Here is a 21,962-nt window from a genome sequence, read left to right as displayed (position 1 = left end):
CTTGTTTAACATAGCCTACACAAAACCTTTCTTAAGTTTTAAAGTTTTCTCTCTCACCCTGGTGCGTATGAACTTTTTGCAACCTGTCCTGAAGTGACTGCCGTCGAGAAAAAGAAAGCAAGCGCGAGTGGAGAAATTAAATTATTTATTCCATCAACTAACACATTAACTAGAATAAACTAAAATAAACTTTGTCAAATATAATATTGCCATATCTGTGACAAAACTAGATTTTAAATATTCTCCACGTAGACACGGTCTTGCGCAACAGTCGGGCAATGATTTAATTCAAGTTTGTCTGGAAACACTAACTTTAGGAGCCTGCTAAACATAGGCCCATTATAGCTGATTATGTTTATTATAAATTCTATATTATTCAGAGTATAAAAGCACCATGTTAGCATGCAACATTGTTACCGAATTGAGTTTTGAACATTCGAACGTGCGTTAACCTTTAACAACACACATGCCATAATACGAATTAAATATAACAAGGTGATATCTATTTAAGTTTGATTAATTGTGCAACCTTACCATTCAGATGTCTCAGAGGTTAAAGTTTATTGGTTTCAGATATCCACAAATAGGTCTTTGGTCAAGTTTTGAAAGCATTTATCTGATTTTCGTAATGTGTCAACTGTCAATTTCAGAGCAGTCACGTCCGTAACGAAGACAAGTCACGTCCGTAACGATAGTTTTTCCTCATTAATGCAAAAATGAAAAACTAAATACAATTAATTATATATGTCCCATGCAGAGCCAACCCTTATCCTTTTGACTGTTATATATTTTTTTGTCTTCTGCATTTTCATTCACAGAATTTTCACAAAGTATGTCAACTCACAAAACTCATGTCTTTTTTTTGTCACGTCCGTAATGCATTCATTTTGCCGTCATTTTAAATATAAAACACCTGCATAGACTGATATTTTTTTGATGCCTGAACTCCATGGTTAAGGGGTAAGAAAAATATAAACATATATTTCAATATACTGTTAACATATACCTTCTCTGAGAATATACGTTTCATTTTTTTACTGCAAATGTCACGTCCATAACGCTGGAATCAGCCACATCTTTTAAAAGTACTCAAGAGTAGTGAGTATTATGCTGTAAAAAGCTGATGATTTACATGTGATTCGTGGATGTGTGTAAACGTAACATTATGTAGTGCATTTAGTGATTGCCCAGCAGGCACAAGACGTCATAAGATGTTAATATTTGGTTCAATTTAGGTTGTGATGTAAGGTGACCGAAATTCAATGCATAGCCAGTGTCTAAGGACAACGTTATTTTGATAATGACGTCAAATGCTGTTGATATTTGATCGTTTTTAGGTTGTTAGAACGTGACTAAAATCCAATGTTAAGTCAACATCTTAAAATAACATCATATTGACATCAAATGCTGACATTTATTCATCAGGTATGGCAACTGAAATCCAACGTCTGATAGACCTCATAGTGGTAACGTCCACACAACGTCAAGCTGTAACATCATTAGATGCTGAAATTCAGGTTGTACGTTGGACATTGACATCTTGTGTTGGGTTCTGATATCAACCAGATTTTCATTTCTAAACAAAATGCAACATCCCCACGACATTGGGATACGATCAATCTGGTGTCATGTTGACGTCTTGTGTCTGCTGGGTGTTTAAGGCCATTTCGGTCATCATGCAGTAAACATCCGTCATCTTCTCATCAGTGATATGCATCTAAAAAGTCTCTGGGTCATTGTAAATATTTTGGATGTCTTCTTGGACACTTGTAACGCTTCCAAACAGCCCATGTCTTGAGGCAGTTTATTATGAGGCGATTCACCTTCTATGTACGATTTGATAATCCCCATTGACAAGACAAAAATAAAGTAGTGCAGGCTGAAAGTAAGTAGTGGAGTAAAAGTACCCATACAGTACTAAAAAGTACTCAATTAAAAGTACGCATTTTTAAAACTGCTTAGTAAATTACAATTCCTGAGAAAAACTACTCAATTACAGTAATTTGAGTATTTGTAATTAGTTACTTTACACCACTGGACGCAGGCAACCTAAAACCAACCTAATATTAACGTCTATGACGCTGGGTATAATTTCTTGTGCCAGAATGCTTTAAACTTGCTTGTATGTCACACTCCTTGAACTTTCACTCTTTTTGTGTTAAACATTGCAAAGACTCTGCAATTGACATGTGTTCTGAACTGTGGTGCCTGGTCAACTTGAATCCCGACTCACCATTGAACATCCTGTGATGTGACTATTGCGAATGCACACGTTGCGAGGTCGATTGTGAAACAATATACTGCGCGGCCTTAACTCAGAGCAATGCTATTACAGTCAAAGAGTTTCGCGGCAAAATAGACTAATAAATAAAACATCAAATAAAGGCGAATAACATTTTCCTCTGAACTTAATGCCCTCTGAAATGCACTGTGGAGTCGTCAGACTTCCCCGAACGGAAAAATGGAAATGACCTTGGCTCTGCATTATTATTCATAAATGCATTTGTTTCTGTGTGAAACGCAATACCATTTACCAGCGAACGCACACCAGAGCGAGAGGAAAGATAAAATAAGATGAATTATGTGTCCCACGCATCTCACTTGCTGTAGCATTCATTAACGGACCATCCTTATAATTAATCGAGCCGCCTCCTTTTGGCTCCATTAATTACAGTTATTTAAAATGAATAATGTTCTAAAAGCTGCTCTGCCAAATGCTCCGGTTTACCAAATATGGGGAGAAAGTCATCTCTCATAAACATACTGCGGCCTCATTTCAGGTTCATTTTTTCAAAAGCGATTTTCAGCTGAATGGATCCATATGGAAAAATTCTAAATGGTATTCAAAGCAGAGGAGCTGTTAGAGATGATTTTATAAAACGGTATTTTCATTCTGAAGCAAAAAAAAAAATAAAATAATAAATGCATCTAGCACTGCGTGTCTGTACCTTATAGGGCTGCACGATATATATATATATATACAAAATAATACATTCGGCAACACTTTAAGGACCAATTGTCACTATTAACTAGTTGCTTATTAGCATGCATGTTATTGAGATATTGGTTGCTTATTAGTATTCATTATATAAAGCACTTCCCAGTGATAGGTTACAGCTGGAAGGGCATCCACTGCGTAAAACATGTGCTGGATAAGTTGGTGGTTCATTCCACTGTGGCGACCTAGAATTAATAAAGGGACTAAGCCGAAAAGAAAATGAATGAATGAATATAAACACATGTTCTGCATGATCTTATTCTACATCCATAATCCTACCCAATACCTAAACTACCTTAATAACTATTAATAAGGAGCATATTAGGTGTTTATTGAAAGTCAAAATTCAAAATGGTATGCTTATGCCATTGGTGTTTATGCCATGAAGGATTAAGGCAGTTCTGAAAGCAATGGTATCAAAAGGGGCAGCAGTTATGCGGTCGATGTACTGGTCCGTTGTGATAAAGAAGGAGCTGAGCCGAAAGGCAAAGCTCTCGATTTACCTGTCAATCTACGTTCCTACTCTCACCTATGGTCATGAGCTTTGGGTCATGACCGAAAGGACAAGATCTCGGATACAAGTTTAATACGAGTTTTCTTCGCAGGGTGGCAGGGCGCACTCTTATAAGGTGAGGAGCTCTGACACCCGTGAGGAGCTCGAAGTAGAGCCGCTGCTCCTCCACATCGAGAGAAGTCAGCTGAGGTGGCTTGGGCATCTGTTTCGGATGCTTCCTGGATGCCTACCTAGGGAGGTGTTCCAGGCATGTCCCACCGGGAGGAGGCCTCGGGGAAGACCCAGGACATGCTGGAGGGACTATGTCTCTTGGCTGGCCTGGAAACACCTCGGGATCTCCCCCGGAAGAGCTGGAGGAATTGTCTGGGGAGAGGGAAGTCTGGGGTTCTCTCCTAAGACTGCTGCCCCGATGAATGAATGAATGAATGAATAGATATTTCCCTGTGATGGGCTGCGGCTGGAAGGGCATCCGCTGCCTAAAACATGTGCTGGATAAGTTGGCGGTTCATTCCACTGTGCCGACCCCCTATTAATAAAGGGACTAAGCCAAAAAGAATATGAAAGAATGAATAAATGAATATGTTGATGTCACAGGCCTATAAACATTTCCTGCTTGTTACCAAACAAGAGGCAATTCAATCATATCTTAATGTTAAAAAATGCCTGCCATAACATTAATTATCAAGATGTGTAGACCTTTTTTGGATTTTTGGATGCTATGGAAAATCAAAATGTAATACAGGAAATAAATTAGAACCATTGTTTTTGTTTACATTCCTGAAATGTTCTATAAGCATTGGCCAGAAATAATGATTCATGTCAGTAGGATTTGACATTATGTGCAAACTGAGAATCTTTACAAAAACAAATGCATAAAATCTGCCCTGAGGCAAAACCACAAAGCAGTAATAGTGTGTTGTTTAGTAAGTACTGTATGTATATATTGATATATTTAATGAATTATCTTAGTGTGTATGTTTATAATTATGCCATTTGTTTACTAAGGAATTGTAACAGAATTGAATAATTGCTATTCAATTTGTTTTGTCTAACCCAAATGATAGTATAGACATTTTATTGAATTTTTCATTCATTCATTCATTTTCCCCTGGGTTATTCCCTGATTTATAAGGGGTCGCCACAGTGGAATGAACCTCTAACAACTCTGGCATATGTTTTTTTCACAGCTGCAACAGAATTTTTTTTTTTTATTACAAGTTAAATAAGTGTAATAATCAAACTGAGCATCAGAATTTGGAATAGAGGGGATTTAAGTGACTTTGAACGTGGCATGGTTGTTGGAATAAAAGATTGGAAAAACGTTGGCTGATCTGATGAGTCTCGATTTCTGCTGCGCCATTTGGATGGTGGGTCAGAATTTGGCATAAACAACATGAAAGCATAGATCCATCCTGCCTTGTATCAATGGTTCAGGCTGGTGGTGGTGTCATGGTGTGGGTGATATTTTTTGGCACACTTTAAGCCCATTAGTACCAATTGAGCACCGTGTCAACACCACAACCTACCTGAGTATTGTTGCTGACCATTCCTTTATGACCACAGTGTACACATATTATGATGGCTACTTCCTGTCAGGATAACGCGCTATGTCATAAAAGTGAGAATCATCTCAGACTGGTTTCTTGAACAAGACAATGCATTTAGTTTACTCAAATGGCCTCCAAAGTCACTATATCTCAATCCAACAGAGCAGCGGATGCCCTTCCGGCTGCAACTGAACTACATAATATACATAATATAAAATGAATATACATATTATTATTTGGCATCTAATTCAATCTTTAATATGATGTGCTCAGCCGAAAACACATTTTCAAAGATCTTAGTTTTATTTAATTTGCTTTGTTGTTTTGAGCACCTTTTCTGTGATCGACACCCTAATCTATGCAGTCACCTCAATGAAAATCTGCAGTATGTACATGTTCGCTGCTTTTCATATTCACTAGCTTTCAATTACGCATACATAGGAAGAAAGCATTTTTTTGAGAACATGACACCACAAATGATTCAAGTGATAAACATAGATTCATTCAGTATAGATGAATCTGACACGGTTTATTAGAACATGATCATTTTTTATTCAATTTTTCTTCCCCCAATACCTTGCAGCACTGAAGCTGATGTTGAAAATAAAGGTGTAGAATGATAGATTGTGATTTCTGTCAGCTGTGCATGCATTTTCGGTCTGGTAAAGGACAGATTTGTTAGAAGCTGCTCTGAGTACTGGCAGAGAGGGAAAAACTAGCAGATGCCAGTCACTCACTGTTCATAGCTGGAAGAATAATGAGCCCTCAGGCTGATTGACATTCTCAGCCGCCTCATAGTTATGGCTTCCTCTGGTGCTGGCGAGGACATCCGCCCCTGCATCTCAAGCGTTTATGCAAATCTAGGCCTTTTGCCAGTGCTAGGCCTAAAAAGAGGAAGTTGGGGATCACTGACAAAAAAAAAAAAAAAAAAAAAAAAAGGTTTTGGTGATGTGCTTGCATGGAGAGCTGAAACTCGCTCATTTCTCTCTGATAAAGATAAGTATCTTAATAAGTATTAATAAGTTTCTGTTTTTCTGTTTTTATTTATTTTTTGCTTTAAGATAAATGAAAGTAAAAATTTTACAGTAACATTTCTAGACAGATGTCATTTTTAATATTATATATATATATATATATATACACCCACGGGAACAGCAAGGTGCCGCAGTAGGTAGCACTATCACCTCACAGCAAGAAGGTTGCTGGTTCGAGCCCCAGGTAGATTGGCATTTTTGTATGGATTTTGTATGTTCTCACTGTGTTGGCGTGGGTTTCTTCTTGGTGCTCTGGTTTTCACCACAAGTCCGAATACATGCGGTATAGGTGAACTGAAAAAACCAAAATGGCCATTGTGTCTGTGTGTGAATGTAAGAGTAAATGGGTGTTTCCCGGTGTTGGGTTGCATCTGGAAGGGCATCCACTCCACAAAACATATTGCTGGATAAGTTGGTGGTTCATTCCGCTGTGGTGATTTTGTGATCGCTGGGTATGCATGTGAGGAGGGGTATCAGTAAAATGAGATGATCAGATCAGATTTCAGAGGTGGCATGTCCGGCTTGTTCTGGCACAAATTAAGCCCTGAGTGTACCCATCTTCGAATGGCTACTTCCAGCAGGATAACGTGCCATATCAAAAAAAGCGAGAAACATTTTAGACTGGTTTCTTGAACATGACAATGAGTTCACTGTACTCAAATGGCCTCCATAGTCACCAGATCCCAATCCAATAGAGAACCTTTGGGATGTGGTGGAACAGGAGATTCGCAGCATGTATGTGCAGCTGACAAATATGCAGCAACTGCATGGTTCTATCATGTCAATATGGATCAAAAGCTTATTTTTGAGCAATATTTCCAGTACCATGTTGAATCTATGCCATGAAGGATTAAGGCAGTTCTGAAAGCAAAAATGGGTCTCACTCTGTACCAGTAAGGTGTACCTAATAAAGTGGCCGGTGAGTGTATAGATACATATGTTTTTGAATGAAATGATATTTATTTTATGTAAAAAAAAAAAATTTATATATATATATATATATATATATATATATATATATATATATATATATATATATATATATATATGTATATATATATATATATATATATATTATAGGTTTAGTTTTTTATTTAAAAAGTCATTTATTTTATGTACAAATCAATATTCTATTTTTATGGGTTAAGTTTTTAGTTTTCAGCATGCATTTTTCTAAGACTTATCCATATTCATATGAATGCATTAATATGAATTAGCCACTAATTTGACAGAATGTAAAACAGTTATGCAGTTCTTGTGAGATCAGGTTGTTGGATTAGTCATTTTGATTACAAAGCAAACATTTTTCATTTGAATTATCACACACTTTGTTCAAAACAGAACCAGTAAATGGGGTCAATCTGTCTTTAAGACCAGCTTGAGAAAAAAAATGGTTGTACATTCTGCTTTTATCATCTGGCCTCAAATTCTTCCCATTAAATCTCATGCATTAAACCAAATCCAGATTCATATTCATGTGTAGTCTGGTGATTATGCTTTTAATGCGTAGTCAGTGTGTGGCTCAGCTTGTGTTTGCATCTTCTGTGGACTCAGACATGTTTCTGATGAAATAGACTGGGAGAATAAGTGGGACACACAGTGGGCTCTGTACAGCCAGGATTGCTTGATTGGCATGAATGAATGGAAGTGAGGGCCTGCCCACCCCTTGGTTCAGTTAGGCTTGTTACAAGGTTTGTTTTTCACCTCTTTGCCACACAAAAGAATTCTCACTGGAGCTGAAATAATGGGCTGAAAGTTTCAAGAATGTCTAAAAGCCAGTGGAAGCAAAAAGTGCTGCTAGTTCCAGAAACAATTTAGCTTAGAGTAGCAGTACTAAACCACATTTCAGATCATTTTTGTCCTGGTTTCCATTTCGCATTTTCACTGTCCGAACACAAGTGGTCAGTTGAGATTTCTATTTCCATTTGGTCTTATTTCTTATTAAGTAACTAAAATAATAATACACAAATACACTAATAAAAGCTATAAAGACAATAAGTATAAAAAACTAACATAAATGGGTATTATTGATATATTTTCTTTTTAAATGTTAAAATTTAATTTAAAAATAAGGTCACATTTACACAATAAAAATGACAAAAAAATATATTAAAAATAAGGTCTAAGTCTAATTTTTACTTAATAATTTGTAACCACTGAGAACAATAAAGGATCTTTGTTTTAAGTGTACCTCTTTGTAATCTCTTGTAAATATTATTTATTTTAAGCTATTGACAAAAACTGTAATAAATAGATTAAATTAACTTAAAGCATTAGAGTTAACACAAAAATATTATTAATTCATAACTCATTCTATTTGAGTTCTAGTTAATATTATTAGTTTATGAGTTACAATAACTCCTTTTCAATAACTCGAAGTAACAAAAAAATTAGGAGTTAAACTAACTTATTTCATTTAGTGATTTTCACTTTTAGGTTTTGATGTGTACAAAAGTTACTCATTATTAAAATAACATTATAGTGGTAACACTTTACAATAAGGTTTATTAGTTAATGCATTTACTAACATGAACTAATCATAACCAACACATGTACAGCATTTGTTAATCATAATTGAACATATATCAATGCATTATTAACATCCAAGTCCACATTAGTTAATGCACCATGAGTTAACATGAACTAACAATGAACTACTGTATTTTCATTAACTAACGTTAACTAACATGAACAAATACAGTATTGTTTATTGTTTGTTCATGTTAGTAAATGCATTAATTAACATTAATTAATGAACCTTATTGTAAAGTGTGACCATTATAGTTCACATTATTATTTTACAGCTTGTCAAATTCGGTGCTATTTTAATATCACTAAGATATTATTGTAGTTTTTATTAATAGTTTATATACACTGTAAAAAGTATGACCTAGATCTAACTTTAAAAAAAAAAAAAAGTGCAGGCAAGTGGCTGCATTGGATGTTTTAGGTTGTGTCAACTTCCAGCCTTTTTAAAGTATATTAAACACTGTAACATTGCTTAAAACAAATGCAACAAATTTAAGTTAAGCCAACTAATATTTCTAAAATTATTCAAATCAGATAAATCTACATTTTTTGTTAAGTTTAACTTATTTTTAAGTTGCTATGTGTTACCTGTACTTATTTTAATGAAGTATTAAGAACTTTATGATTTATATTATCATAATTTATATATCATTTATATTAGATATTACTATCATCTGTGTAGCTTTTATTTGTGTATTTATTTATTTATTATTTAGTTTTTTAGTGAGAAATCATAGTAGCACAAGACCTATTTGAACACATGTTAGATATTTGGTACTAACAGGTGTTCAAATATGCCATAATGCTTCAATTTCACTGAGATCATCACACTCTACATTTATTTTCTGTGAATGTTGATTGAGATTTAACAGTACTATAGGGTATATGCACAACTACTGTTTTTTTCCCATACTGATAAACTTCTGATGAACAGTTAATGTGAATTTTTTATTTTCAATTTTATATGGTTTCTTTTAAAGCATCGATGTTGCAATGTAAATAAATTATAATCAGTTAAAACGACTTCAGCGTTCAGTTGTTCAAGCGTAAAATTAGATAAGAGTCCTTTTGCATACTTCTGCATATACTCTGTTGAATGAAAAAACCTGTTGTGTGGTTTAGAATTGTGTGAGAAGGATGAATATATAGGACGAATAAATAGAATATAAGTAGCTGGAAATATATATATATATATATATATATATATATATATATATATATATATATATATTATTTTTATTTTATTTTTTTTTGTAGCAATGCCAGTGTTTTGGTACATCTCATTAAAGCGTGAATACCTTGTTTTTGTATGTTTTGTTGATGACATCCATTTAGAGTAGGTGGTCTTTGAACAAATGGGCTATTTGAACAAATTCAGCCACATGATTGTCTGTTCCATTGTATCTTATTGCTGTTGCGATGGCAAGCAGCTGCTTTTTATTTATATATTTATTTAAAAAGTGCATTAAAGCTGAGATACAACCTGAAAGACGACAATACAACACCTACTATCACAATCATCAGCACTTTTAATAGTTTATTTTACAGACTAATAATATGCTGTTGTTCTATTGGACTTTTCATTCCAAAATGGCCGCCGCGCCATCTAGTGGCTGTTTCCCAAATTGCACTAAAGTGTCGCCTCTTGGTGATTCTATGCTCTTTGGGCAAACTGTAGAGGTGCTCTACCTTATGTGTTCGCATACCTGACTATAACTGTTTGTGAATTATTCAGAAATAGATAAAACTAAGGACTGCACAATATCGGAAAAACTGACATTGTGATATTTTGTTTTTATGGGATAAATATAGTATACAATTTAATATTTATGAGTTCACCCCTCACAGATTTCCCATTTAAATCTATATTTTCTAAAGGAAGCTTTATAGTATTATATTTGTGCATATACATTAGGTTAGTCAGTACTTTAGCCAAAGCTGGAGCTAATCTAACAAAATATCTAATAACGGTCTAAAATAAGTACACACAAAATTTATATGAACATGCAAACTCCACACAGAAACGCCAACTGACCCAGCCGATGCTCGAACCAGCGACCTTTTAGCTGTGAGGCGATTCTGCTACCCACTGCACCACCGTGCTGCCCCACTCTAATAATTATTATTGTTACTAATATTATTATTATTAATGGTAATATTAATAAAAGCAAAAACGAGTGGAGTAATAATTTCATTTGAACTCTGTACAATAATCAATAAATAAATATTTAATAAATAAGTGTTTAACAATTAAAAACATTTTTTACATTTAATAAATGCCGCCTTGATGAACAGAATAATTTTATTTAAATTCTTAAATAAAAGAAAATAATAATAATAAAAAAGTAGTGTATGTGAAGGAAAATATAACTGAGGTTCTTTACAGATTTGGATTTACCTTTTGTTTTAGACAGAAAAAAAATACTTGTTTGAGTGATTTTGAACTTTGTAACTTTGCAGATCTTTTACACTCCAAGCTGTACAGCACACTAAATAAAAAGAAAAACGATGAGAAAGCATCTCATGACCCCTGTAATGCAAACCCAGGCCTTGGAGACTGTAGTTCCCCGTCATACATTCTTCTCATTTTTTGTGTACTCATAAAGACAGACAGGAGCACAAACAGGTAATGCTTCTCCAGCCAGCGAGGCCTGCTCTCTCCTCCTAATGGAGACATACTACCAGAATAACTGCCACACACTCTCTATATATTTCTTTCTTGTCTCTGGCACTTCGGCGTATCCCTGAGAATGAAAAAAGTGAAAGATGTGCTTCGACTCGAGTCTAACTGCTTTCTATTTTCCCACCAGGTTCCCTGAAGTCTTTGAGCCGTAAGAGCTCTGAGTACATCCTGCCACAAGTACTTCTGTCATCAAGGCAATGTAACGCCACAATCGGGCTTTCGCTTAATCCTCTCACAGGTAAACGGCGGGACATTTTGCCGGAGGAATTTTTGCGCTCAAAGAGTCCTTAAACAGAATGTGAATAAGGTTTCGGTGACAGAGCTGTCTGGAGAATGAAGCTCCTGGAATAGGAATCCATCTTTTTTTTTTGTTGCTGGAACAATGGCAGAATGAAAGCGTAGAATCCTGAATTTCTTTACTGGAGGGAGGGCAACATGGCAAAGCCCTTCTACAGGCTTCAGCGCTTCTTGCGACGGACTCAGCTGCTCTTCTTGTTTCTCGGTGTTGCTTACATTATGGCTGGAAGTGTCCTTCTTCTGCAGAGACATGGACTGGTGGTATCACAGCGTGGGATGAGTAGTTATTACCCATTGCCATCTTTGCCGTCTCCTCCCAGGGCCCTGGAGGCACCTGCCCTGCGGACGAGTTATGGAATAATGGGTGCTCGGCTTGCTGGAAAGGGGGTGGGATACCAAAGTGTTTTGTCCGAAGACAGCGATGGGCCACAATGGCTCATCTCACGAAACCAGGAGATCCGACATCTGAGACGCCGCTGGTTCCACAGCCTCATGTCAGAACAAGAAGCATCCAGAGTGGAGAAAGTCCTTCCGAAGAGAAAGATCAGACACAAAGGTAAAGCTCAGCTCTGTTTTTAGTATTAAAACAAAGAGTGAATTGTGAAATATTGCCATTGCCACTGTTTTCTGTTTAATCCTTTAATGGCCTAATTCATTCATTATTAAATTTTTGAGTCTTTTGTGACCCAGTTCTAAATTATTAACATCGATCTGTTGCAATGGATGGAACTGTTGAAATAGCATAAGATATTTTGATAAAAAACTACAAAAAATTTATAAAATAATATGGAGACAGCAAGGACTGACCACCAGCAAATCAGAATATTCAACCTGACAGCACTTTAGTTTTGTTTTTAAAGTCGTTGCCTCAGTCAATCAAATCCAATCAAATAAATGCCACAGCTCAGATACTGGGGTTTTAGCCCGGTTTATGCCTGATTTTTGACTTCTGAGAAAAGGAGATAAATAAGTTTACAACATCCTGTGATAAGTAAATAAACACTTAGTTTATGTTGTCATATTTTCATTCTTTTTTTTTTTTTGCTTCTAGCTTAATTTAAAAAAAAATAAACTCATAAGAATCCTTTAAAACATTTATATATATATTACTGAACGATAGGGTATATTTTACATGCTAGGTAACTAAAGCACAACAACAGCCTGTTTACGTTCATTAGATATAATGTAAATTAAGTTGGCTTGAAGCCTGCGCATCTCTTTCTCTGTTCGCCATGCTGGAGAGGAACAGACTGCGCAAAAGGAGCGGGTGACATTGAATTCAGCTTTCATCTGATTGGCTGAAAGGTACGTGTTGCCTGCTTCTGCTAGGAGAGTCTCAAAAATACACACACAACTATCCAGGGGGAGTCGTACGTGAAAGAGGATTTGCACATTCCATTCAGGAAACTTTTTGTACACTCTTATATATTTGCAAATGGTGTTTTGCATTTGTGAAACGTATTTTATGAAAATGTGAATTGTTTTGTGAATATATTAAAATATTTTACGCAAGTGAATTTTGTCGTATGCACTTGAATTTGGCTACGCATGTGTACATCGTGTCTTTTGCGTGAATTTCTTTTGAGTCTTTTCTGTTTCCATTAAATAAACCATATTTTGTTAGATTTTGGAAATTTGTAAGGATTCAATTTGAGCAGATATTTGTACTGACATTACTAGTCTTCTATGTCACTTGGTCAATCAGAAACTTATTGTTTTTGTTGTGTGCCTTAATATTTTGGTGAATAGAAACATAAATGATCTTTTGTAACATAAATTGTTGTAACATTTGATCAATTAATTGATCAATTCAAATGCATTTAAAATCTCACCCTTAAATTGGAATGAAGCTTACAGCAGTGTCCTAAATGATGCATTTCACACTATGCACTTACAGTATACACAATAACATAGTATATGAATTCAGTGTTGTCATAATGGGGTATACTATATGAACACAGACTTTTAATTTTCAGTCAAGTAGCCCAAGCACTTCCTGTGTCTTTCCATTACAAATTGCCTTGTTTAATATCTGATTTCTTTAAAAAATCATTGATCTTCACTGTCTGATAGATATACAATATAATGTGTCTCAGACCATGCAAGAAGCACTGCGTTAAATTCCAATTTGCCCCACCATATCTAGAAAAGAATACATTTATTTTACTCCAGTATTTTCAAAGGAGTTTCTGCACTAGTCTGCTGCTGCTTACAGCTAGAATCATCTCAATGTATGCTTGAACAACTAAATGAATGCTTAAGTCTGTTGAATGGATTAAACAGTATTTTAATTACATTAAAAACATCGATGCTGCAAAATAAACTATATAAAAGGATTGGCTAAAAAACACTAGCTGTGCGTATAGCCCATTGCAACACTAATGACTTTCATACTGTTTCCAAGTCAATAGCAAATAACTTTAAAAACTTCAGTCTCACACTCCAACAATTTACTCATCCAGCCTTTGCCCCTATAGCTCCTCCCCTTCTGCAGTGTAATCAAATCTGCTACTGTTGAGTTCATGAGTTGATCAACATTGCACACTTCTGTTTATCAGTTGAATAAGTGCATCATTCAGGTAATTGATGTGAACTTATTGGTTTTAGATATACCGTATCAGTGTGATCAAACTTTTTATATTACAGCATGGTGTCGACTAGTGCATAAGAAACGCAGCTTATAAAACATTTCTAAAAGTTCACATCTAAAACATCCACACAAAAGGTGAAACTCTGTGCTAAATGAGCTGTGTGCTTTCTACAATGACAAATTGACTGTTTATGATAATTGGTTTATTTTCTCAATTATCTCGATTCCAAGCTGTGCTGCAGAATCTTCCCATCTGTTTACACGGAAAAAGGTCACGTTCTGAATTTCTGATGCGATTGTTCTTCTCCGCTCAGGGACGTACTTGGGTTGCTTTCTGGATGACGCCAAGGAGCGGGCGCTCAAAGGAATGGTTTTTTATGACTTCCGGAAAATGACCAGCACATTGTGTCAGGACACCTGCACGGAAAGGTATGCCAATAGCACACAATATTCTCAAATACAGGCAGATTTCGGTGTAATCGTTGAGCCACCAAAAAGCAGATGGACATCTGTTGCCTTGAGGCTTCTCTGTGCTCGCCTTAAATCAAGAAATAATGAAACAGTGTTTAGGGAAAAGAACATGCAGTGTGCATCCCTGTGCCAGCTGGCGGAGCTCATGCTGGGAATTGGATCATGCCCAATTAATGGAGCGCGGCTCTGAACCCAGAGCTGGAGGAGAAACATCTATCTGTCGTGATGGAGGAGACACTTTCTCTAGTTCTTAGGCCGGTAGATAATTGACCACCCGAGAACAAGTGTGAGGCAGACTGACCTCCTGTAATTACCCCCAACGTTTCAGAGCTTATTTAATTACTTGGGTGACATTTGAAATCTTCAGGGAGAATCAGAAAAGCCGGTTAGAAAACATGAAACCTAACATGAGCTTGTCATGATTTTCTCCCACTCCTCTTTTCTGTTTTCTCGCACAAACACCACCATGCATCTGTAATTTAAAGGACTTGCATTACAGCTGCTGTATATATATATATATATATATATATATATATATATATATATATATATATATATATATATATATATATGTATATGTATGTATGTATGTATGTATGTATGTATGTATGTATGTATGTGTATATATATATATATATATATATATATATATATATATATATATATATATATATTTATATTTGTGTGTGTGTGTGTGTGTGTGTGTGTGTGTGTGTGTGTGTGTGTGTGTGTGTGTGTTTGTGTGTGTGTGTATTTATATGTATATATATATATAGCTGTTCAAAAAAAAAGTGTTCTTAAGGGGAATTAAATACTTCTTAAAGGCACAGTTCACCTAAAAATGAAAAATTGCAGTTAAATGACTCACCCTCAGGCCATCCAATATGTAGGTGGCTCTTTTTTTCTCAACAAAACTAGAGGATTTGTTGCTAAAAATGTGGTCCTTGAAATTAAAAAGAGCTAGCCTCAAAACCAGTATCATATATATAATTTAATGTGGTTTATAAGGTAAATGTTATTTGAGGAAAAAGAAATAAGAGAAATCCAATTTTTTTTTTCAATGATATTTTTTGTAGTCTTGTTAGTTTGATCTAAAAACATGATTTTTGAATTTGAATAATTTAGTAATCACTGAAATAACGGAATTAACCAAACAACGAAAAAGGAAATATCAGAATAAATAACAAAATTGCATAGCCATAACCAGACCAGTCTCAATGGAGGCATTAGTAAAGGAATGCACTGTACAACAATAATGAACATTTGTGAGAATGGCCGAGTCGTCTAAGGCGCCAGACTCAAGATGAATCAATCAACTCAAGGTATGAGGATTGTGGTTTCTAAATGGAGGCATGGGTTCAAATCCCACTTCTGACAATAGAGTTTAAGGGTGGCGCAGTAGGTAGTGCTGTCGCCTCACAGCAAGAAGGTCGCTGGGTACAGGTGAATTGGGTAGGCTAAATTGTCTGTAGTGTATGAGTGTGTGCGTGAATGTGTGTGTGGATGTTTCCCAGAGATGGGTTGCGGCTGGAAGGGCATCCGCTGCATAAAAACTTGCTGGATAAGTTGGCGGTTCATTCCGCTGTGACAACCCCGGATATATAAAGGGACTAAGTCGACAAGAATGAATGAATAACCAGACAAAAATATAATTTTAGGCACTTAATTATGGCCCGAGTGCTACGCTATTGTATGGTACGGTACGGTATGGTTCAGTACGCTTTTATGGCCGTTTCCACTGTCAAAAGGTACCTAGCACAACAAAAGGGTACCAAAAGTCGGAGCTAAACATGCAGCTGAACACTATTGGTTTACAGAGATATCCGTCACTCGCTCGTGAACAAGCAGGAGAATGAAAAGAAATGGAACCGCCATTTTTAAATACACAGCCGAGATGTTACACCGTTATAATATATACATATAATAACAAACCATGTTCGACTTGAGCTAAAACAAACCTTGTTGTCATCTTGATGAACAGCCACCAAGTCAAGAAGAACAAAATCTGCTGTGTCCTGTAGTTGTAAAGTGCGAGCAGTTAAAAAAAATTTCAGAGAGCTTACCGCTCATCTATATTTGAAATAACAAACTTCATGAGCTGATGATAAAAACGTGCATGTTATTATTGAAGTGCTTCTGACATCCGATCCTGACATCCTGCAAGAGTGACATGCAAAAAAACAAAACAAAAGAGAAGCCGGATAAACAAAGGAGAAAATTATTGTTTCAACAACCTAAAACATAAACAAACTGCCATGTTTAACTATTGATTAATCAGTGAGACTACTGATTTACACTGACTGGACTATATTTTGTGTTGTTTTTGAACCCAAATAAGGACTAAATGTATGCTGTGAGTAGTTTTTCTGTAATTTGTAACAGATCGAAAACTAGAAGTGTTCATACATGTTGCATTTATTTATCATTCATATTATTTTCGGCTTAGCCCCTTTATTAATTACAGCGACTTGAGCCACCAACTTATCCAGCATATGTTTTACGCAGCGGATGCCCTTCTAGCTGTAACCCATCACTGGGAAACATCTATTAACACTCATTCACACACACTATGAACAATTTTAGCTTGCCCAAGTCACCTATACCACATGATTTTGGCTATCCACCGCGCCACCGTGCTACCTGAATTTATTTATTTATTTCATATAATTGCAGATGTTGCAGTTGGCTATATCATTGATCTGCAGTTATAATCAACTCATGTTCATAAAAAATTTGTAATAAACATTTATACACAAGTATGTATGTGTATAAAGCCGCTGTTTTGTGAGAAGTGCTGATATATGATGATATATAAACGGTCCGTACAGCTTTACTTTGACATTTTCTTGAGCGAGAATGACGTCACCTGAAACTTTCTGTCGTACACCACACCCACCAAAAGGTTACCATTGGTACCCTTTCAGCAGTGGAAACTTTTATATATATATATATATATATATATATATATATATAGTTTTTTTTTTTTTTTTTTATTTTTATAAAAACATGTCAATGCATTTATTTCTATATTTCGTAAAATATAATTAGCCCTGTGATATTCGTCTTCACGAGTATTTCAGTATTTCATTATCCTTCAAAAATCATTCTAATATATTGAGATAGTGCTGAAGAAACATTAATTGTTATTAATGTTTGAACATATATTTTTTTCATGAATTTCATTAAGTTCAAAAGAGCAGCATTTATTGTAAAAGTGAGATATTTTGTAACTCTGCAAATGTCTTATCTGTAACCATTTAATTAATCCTTTCTGAATGAAACGATGCATTTCTTTAAAAGGTATTTACATTTGATTAGCGCTGCATTTTATCAAACAAACCTAAAAGCTCAAAAGTAGATTTTTAAATGGCATACACTCTTTTTTGGATGCAAAAAAGAATAATTAATAAATGTAAAGAACTTTTTTTACTAAGAAGATCTTGGCACAGAATGGAAATCTTCCATGAAAGTTAAAGGCTTTTCGTGGAGCCACCAATGCCATTTAAGAAACCTTTATTTCTATAGTAATAGTAATAGTGCATCTACAGATGCATCTAATAATATAGTAATAGTGCATCAACAGAAATGTTCCTGAATACTGTATGACTGCTCAGACTAAATAGGATCTGACATCCCAGCTCAATATTATCATGTAGAGACAGGTGACGGGGAGAAAATCTTGTCGTGTTCTGTGTCTGCAGGTACATGTCTGCTCAGACTGAGTGATTAATTCAGAGCAGATTAACAGCGTCAATGTCCCCGGCTGGGTTGCCATGGCAGTGCCAATGCCACGTTTCAAGCAGAGGATCAGGGAAACAATTTGCAAAGGGGCTCAAGCTAATACCTGTTGAGCCCTACACCAACATGCTTGAATGGAATCATACTGTGCCTTTTCGCAACCTCCGAAAAAAAGTCAAGAGGGCCAAAGGACAAAAGCTGTCAGGATGGAATTGAATGCAGTAGTTAACCGTTAGTCACCTCTCAGTTAGTATGTTTACACGGACAACAATATTCTGATTTTAACCCTTTCACGCATATGATCACACTGGTGTGATCAGCCTTAGCTTGTCCATGAAGCATACAATTACACCACCATGATCAACCTTGGCTGGTCCCTAAAGCATACTATCACACCGTTGTGATTAGAACGTTCAGAGCGCATGTCATCAACTGCTAAAACTCTAATCTGATGGCGCGCACTGAGGCACAGAAAGAGGTGTGCAGTGCTTGTCATAAATGACAATTTATCCATGACTTCAAACTAATAACATTTATTTTAGGCTTCAGACATTCAAATGCACATAACAACAACAACAACAAAAATCATACCAAATAAGGTTTGTACAATACATTATTTTTAAATTTGGGCTGGGGTCGGGGTAAAAAATACAATAAATGGGAAATTTTATAAATAATTCTGGCCATAACTTCTGGCCATATGTCTGATCTAGCAACAATCCATTGGGACTGTTGGGTTATGTGATAATCTTGACATGTTGCCATGGAAGCTTTTGAATGCAATGGTTTCTAAGTAATGGTCAAAATAAAAAAAAACTCATGCAGGAGGGTCAGCTGGAGTATTTAAAACTCACATGTAAAAGGGTTAATGTGATTAAGACTTTACCATGTAAACATCGATTTTTGATTAGCTTAATCTGGCTAAGCTAATACCCAAAGTAAACAGATCCTTATTAAGATGTGGGGGATTCATATTATAATTACATTATCAAAGCTACATGTATATCCACACACATTATTAACATTGTACATGACTTCTTGTCACATTTAAGACACAAACACAGCAGTACAGCGACACTAGAGTGGCTTTGAGCAGGAATTTCTTTCCAAGATTTTCTGTTTGCAAATAAGCATGATAAATGATTAACTGCACTTTTACAAACATCAAGAAAAAAAGAAACTGAAACACTCAAAATTATAAATGGAAACATAAGAAGATGAATTTTGTGTTAATATGTAAAATTCCGCAGGGAACGTTGGATAGCATCACATAGGGAAGTGATGATATGTGCCATTAGTCAATTAATGTACTAAAACATGTAAAAAGGGTACATGAAAGGAGTATTCTAAAATCAGCAAGGGACATGGGACTCTGGTTGTTTTACTTATTTGTTCTGCTGTGTAATGTTAAAATAATATAGCTGCATTGAGAAATAAAATCTTCAAATTTAACTTTAATAAAGCATATAGTCAGACTCATCAGATAGCAATATATTTGAATTAAAAGGATTTCATAAATTTTATTTTTGTTAAGATGCTGAGAAGAAGCCTTTTTGCATTTATTTGATCTAAAAATTCAGTCTTATTGTGAAATAATTGCATATATTTATTTCAGTAATTTGTGTTATTGTCATTTATATTATTTCGTAAAATATTTAGTGTTCATTAATTTTATTTTTGTTTTTATATTTAATATGAATCTATTTTAAATTATTAAAAAAAGACTACAGTCACAGAAATTAACATAGAACTGTAATTTTTGTAACAGGTAGGTATAAAATCTAAATAATAAATCTAGATTTAATTAATAATTAAATCTAAATAATGTTAATTAAGTCAAAGTTTTTTGCAAATTATAATGAAAAATCTTTCATTCATAAATTTTATTTATTTATTTTATTTGTTGATTCATTTAATGATTTATTAATTTATTTATTGATTGATATATTATTTTATTTTAAAGTAACTCATACAGTTACCTTAGCCGTAACATCGTCATGTTAAAAATAAGGTAAATAATCAGATTACTGATGACCATGTAACTCCACAGAACCACAGGTCTGTACAGGTTGTTGATAAAGATGAGACAGAGATGTATTCATGAGCTTTGTTAAATCAGATGGTTGGCCAGGTGGTCCGCAATGGCACCCTGAGAAGGCTTGACACTACAAAGTGGCATAATCCAGCACTGCAGTGTATGGAAATGGCGAGACAGATGTTTGGCTCTGCAAGCTGGCCAATCACCAGCTGTTAACCTCCTGGGCTCACAGGCAGGGATAGACAGAGGGAGCCGGGTGGACTTCAATACAATCCCTGCTGTGACCAGCCTATTTTCTGGGAGTCTGGTGGGAGCTATCTAAGGCTTTTTTAAGAGAAGTGACCAAGTGCATGGATGTTCTTAGCAGCTTCTTTAAAAAGTATATGCAGACTTGAGAGCTTCTGGTCAATGAACGTATATTTTCTGTTGTAACTTACCATGGATTTACTAGATGTAGTAGGAATGAGTCTGAACAGAAAGGAAAACATTTCTTTCTAATTCTAAATAAATATATAGACTTTTTATCTATTTATTTATTTTGTGCTGTTTTGTTTCGTGCTTTGCTTTGCTTTTTTTCATTTCGATGTTTTGTTTTGTTTTGTTTCAGTTCCTTTCCTTTCCTGTCTTTTGCTTAACTTTCCTTTCCTGTTTCGGGATTTGATTTGAGAATTTTTTATTTATTTATTTATTTTTTGCTTTGCTTTGCTTGAGTTTTGTTTTGTTATTTGTTTTTTCCTTTCCTTTCCTTTCCTTTCCTTTCCTTTCCCTTCCTTTCCCTTCCTTTCCTTTCCTTTCCTTTCCTTTCCTGTCTTTTCCTTACCTTTCCTTTCCCTTCCTTTCCTTTCCTTTCCTTTCCTGTCTTTTCCTTACCTTTCCTGTTTCGGGATTTGTTTTGAGATTTTTTGTTTTGTTTTGCTTTGCGAGAGCTTTGTTTTGTTTTGTTTTCTTTTTTTTCCTTACATTACCTTTCCTTTTCTTTCCTTCGTTGTTTTGAGTTTTGTTTTACTTTGCTTTGTTTCCTTTGCTTCGTTGTTTTGTTTTGGGTTTTGTTTAATTTTTTCCCTTTCCTTTCCTTTCCTTTGTTGTTTTGTTTTTTTTTTAGTTTAGTTTTGTTTTGTTTTCTTTCCTTTCACTTTGTTGCTCTACTTCACTTTGTTTCATTTGGTTGTTTTGGGTTTTGTTTTGGTTTGGTTGACAATCCAGATTATTCCACCAATAATTGATTTTCGAAACTCCTCTGAAGTTAAATATTGCTCTGACACACAACATACAGATATAAGGATGCTCCATAATCATTCAGATTTATTTATGCAACGATAAAACAACATACATCATTTGAGCTCAAATAGACCTTAATAAGCGGTCATAATAAATTTATTATGTTTTAAATGGCTAAAATCCCTGTGGTTGGAAGGATAGTAGCAAACCATAAATATTTAAGATGACATTTGATTCATATTTTGGTGCTACTCTTTGATTCTTGAACAGAGTCTTTTTATGTGACATCAAATGATTCTTGTTTA

The 21,962-nt window shown here is 35.1% G+C and overlaps 1 protein-coding gene across 1 annotated transcript in view; it reads left to right on the top strand.

The window, feature by feature from the left end:
* The window catches only part of wscd1a (WSC domain containing 1a), a 69,987-nt gene that overhangs the window by 21,764 nt on the left and 26,261 nt on the right, over positions 1 to 21,962 (top strand). Inside the window, exons 2-3 of the mRNA XM_073923796.1 lie at positions 11,433 to 12,158; positions 14,507 to 14,621. Of these exons, the coding sequence (XP_073779897.1) occupies positions 11,741 to 12,158; positions 14,507 to 14,621 (533 nt within the window). The 5' untranslated portion in view covers positions 11,433 to 11,740. The remainder of the gene's footprint in view (positions 1 to 11,432; positions 12,159 to 14,506; positions 14,622 to 21,962) is intronic.

Source organism: Danio rerio, chromosome 15, assembly GCF_049306965.1.
Source record: "Danio rerio strain Tuebingen ecotype United States chromosome 15, GRCz12tu, whole genome shotgun sequence".
NCBI lineage: Eukaryota > Metazoa > Chordata > Actinopteri > Cypriniformes > Danionidae > Danio > Danio rerio.
Note: the sequence above shows the minus strand (reverse complement) of the source record. Positions and strands in the feature narration are given on the sequence as shown.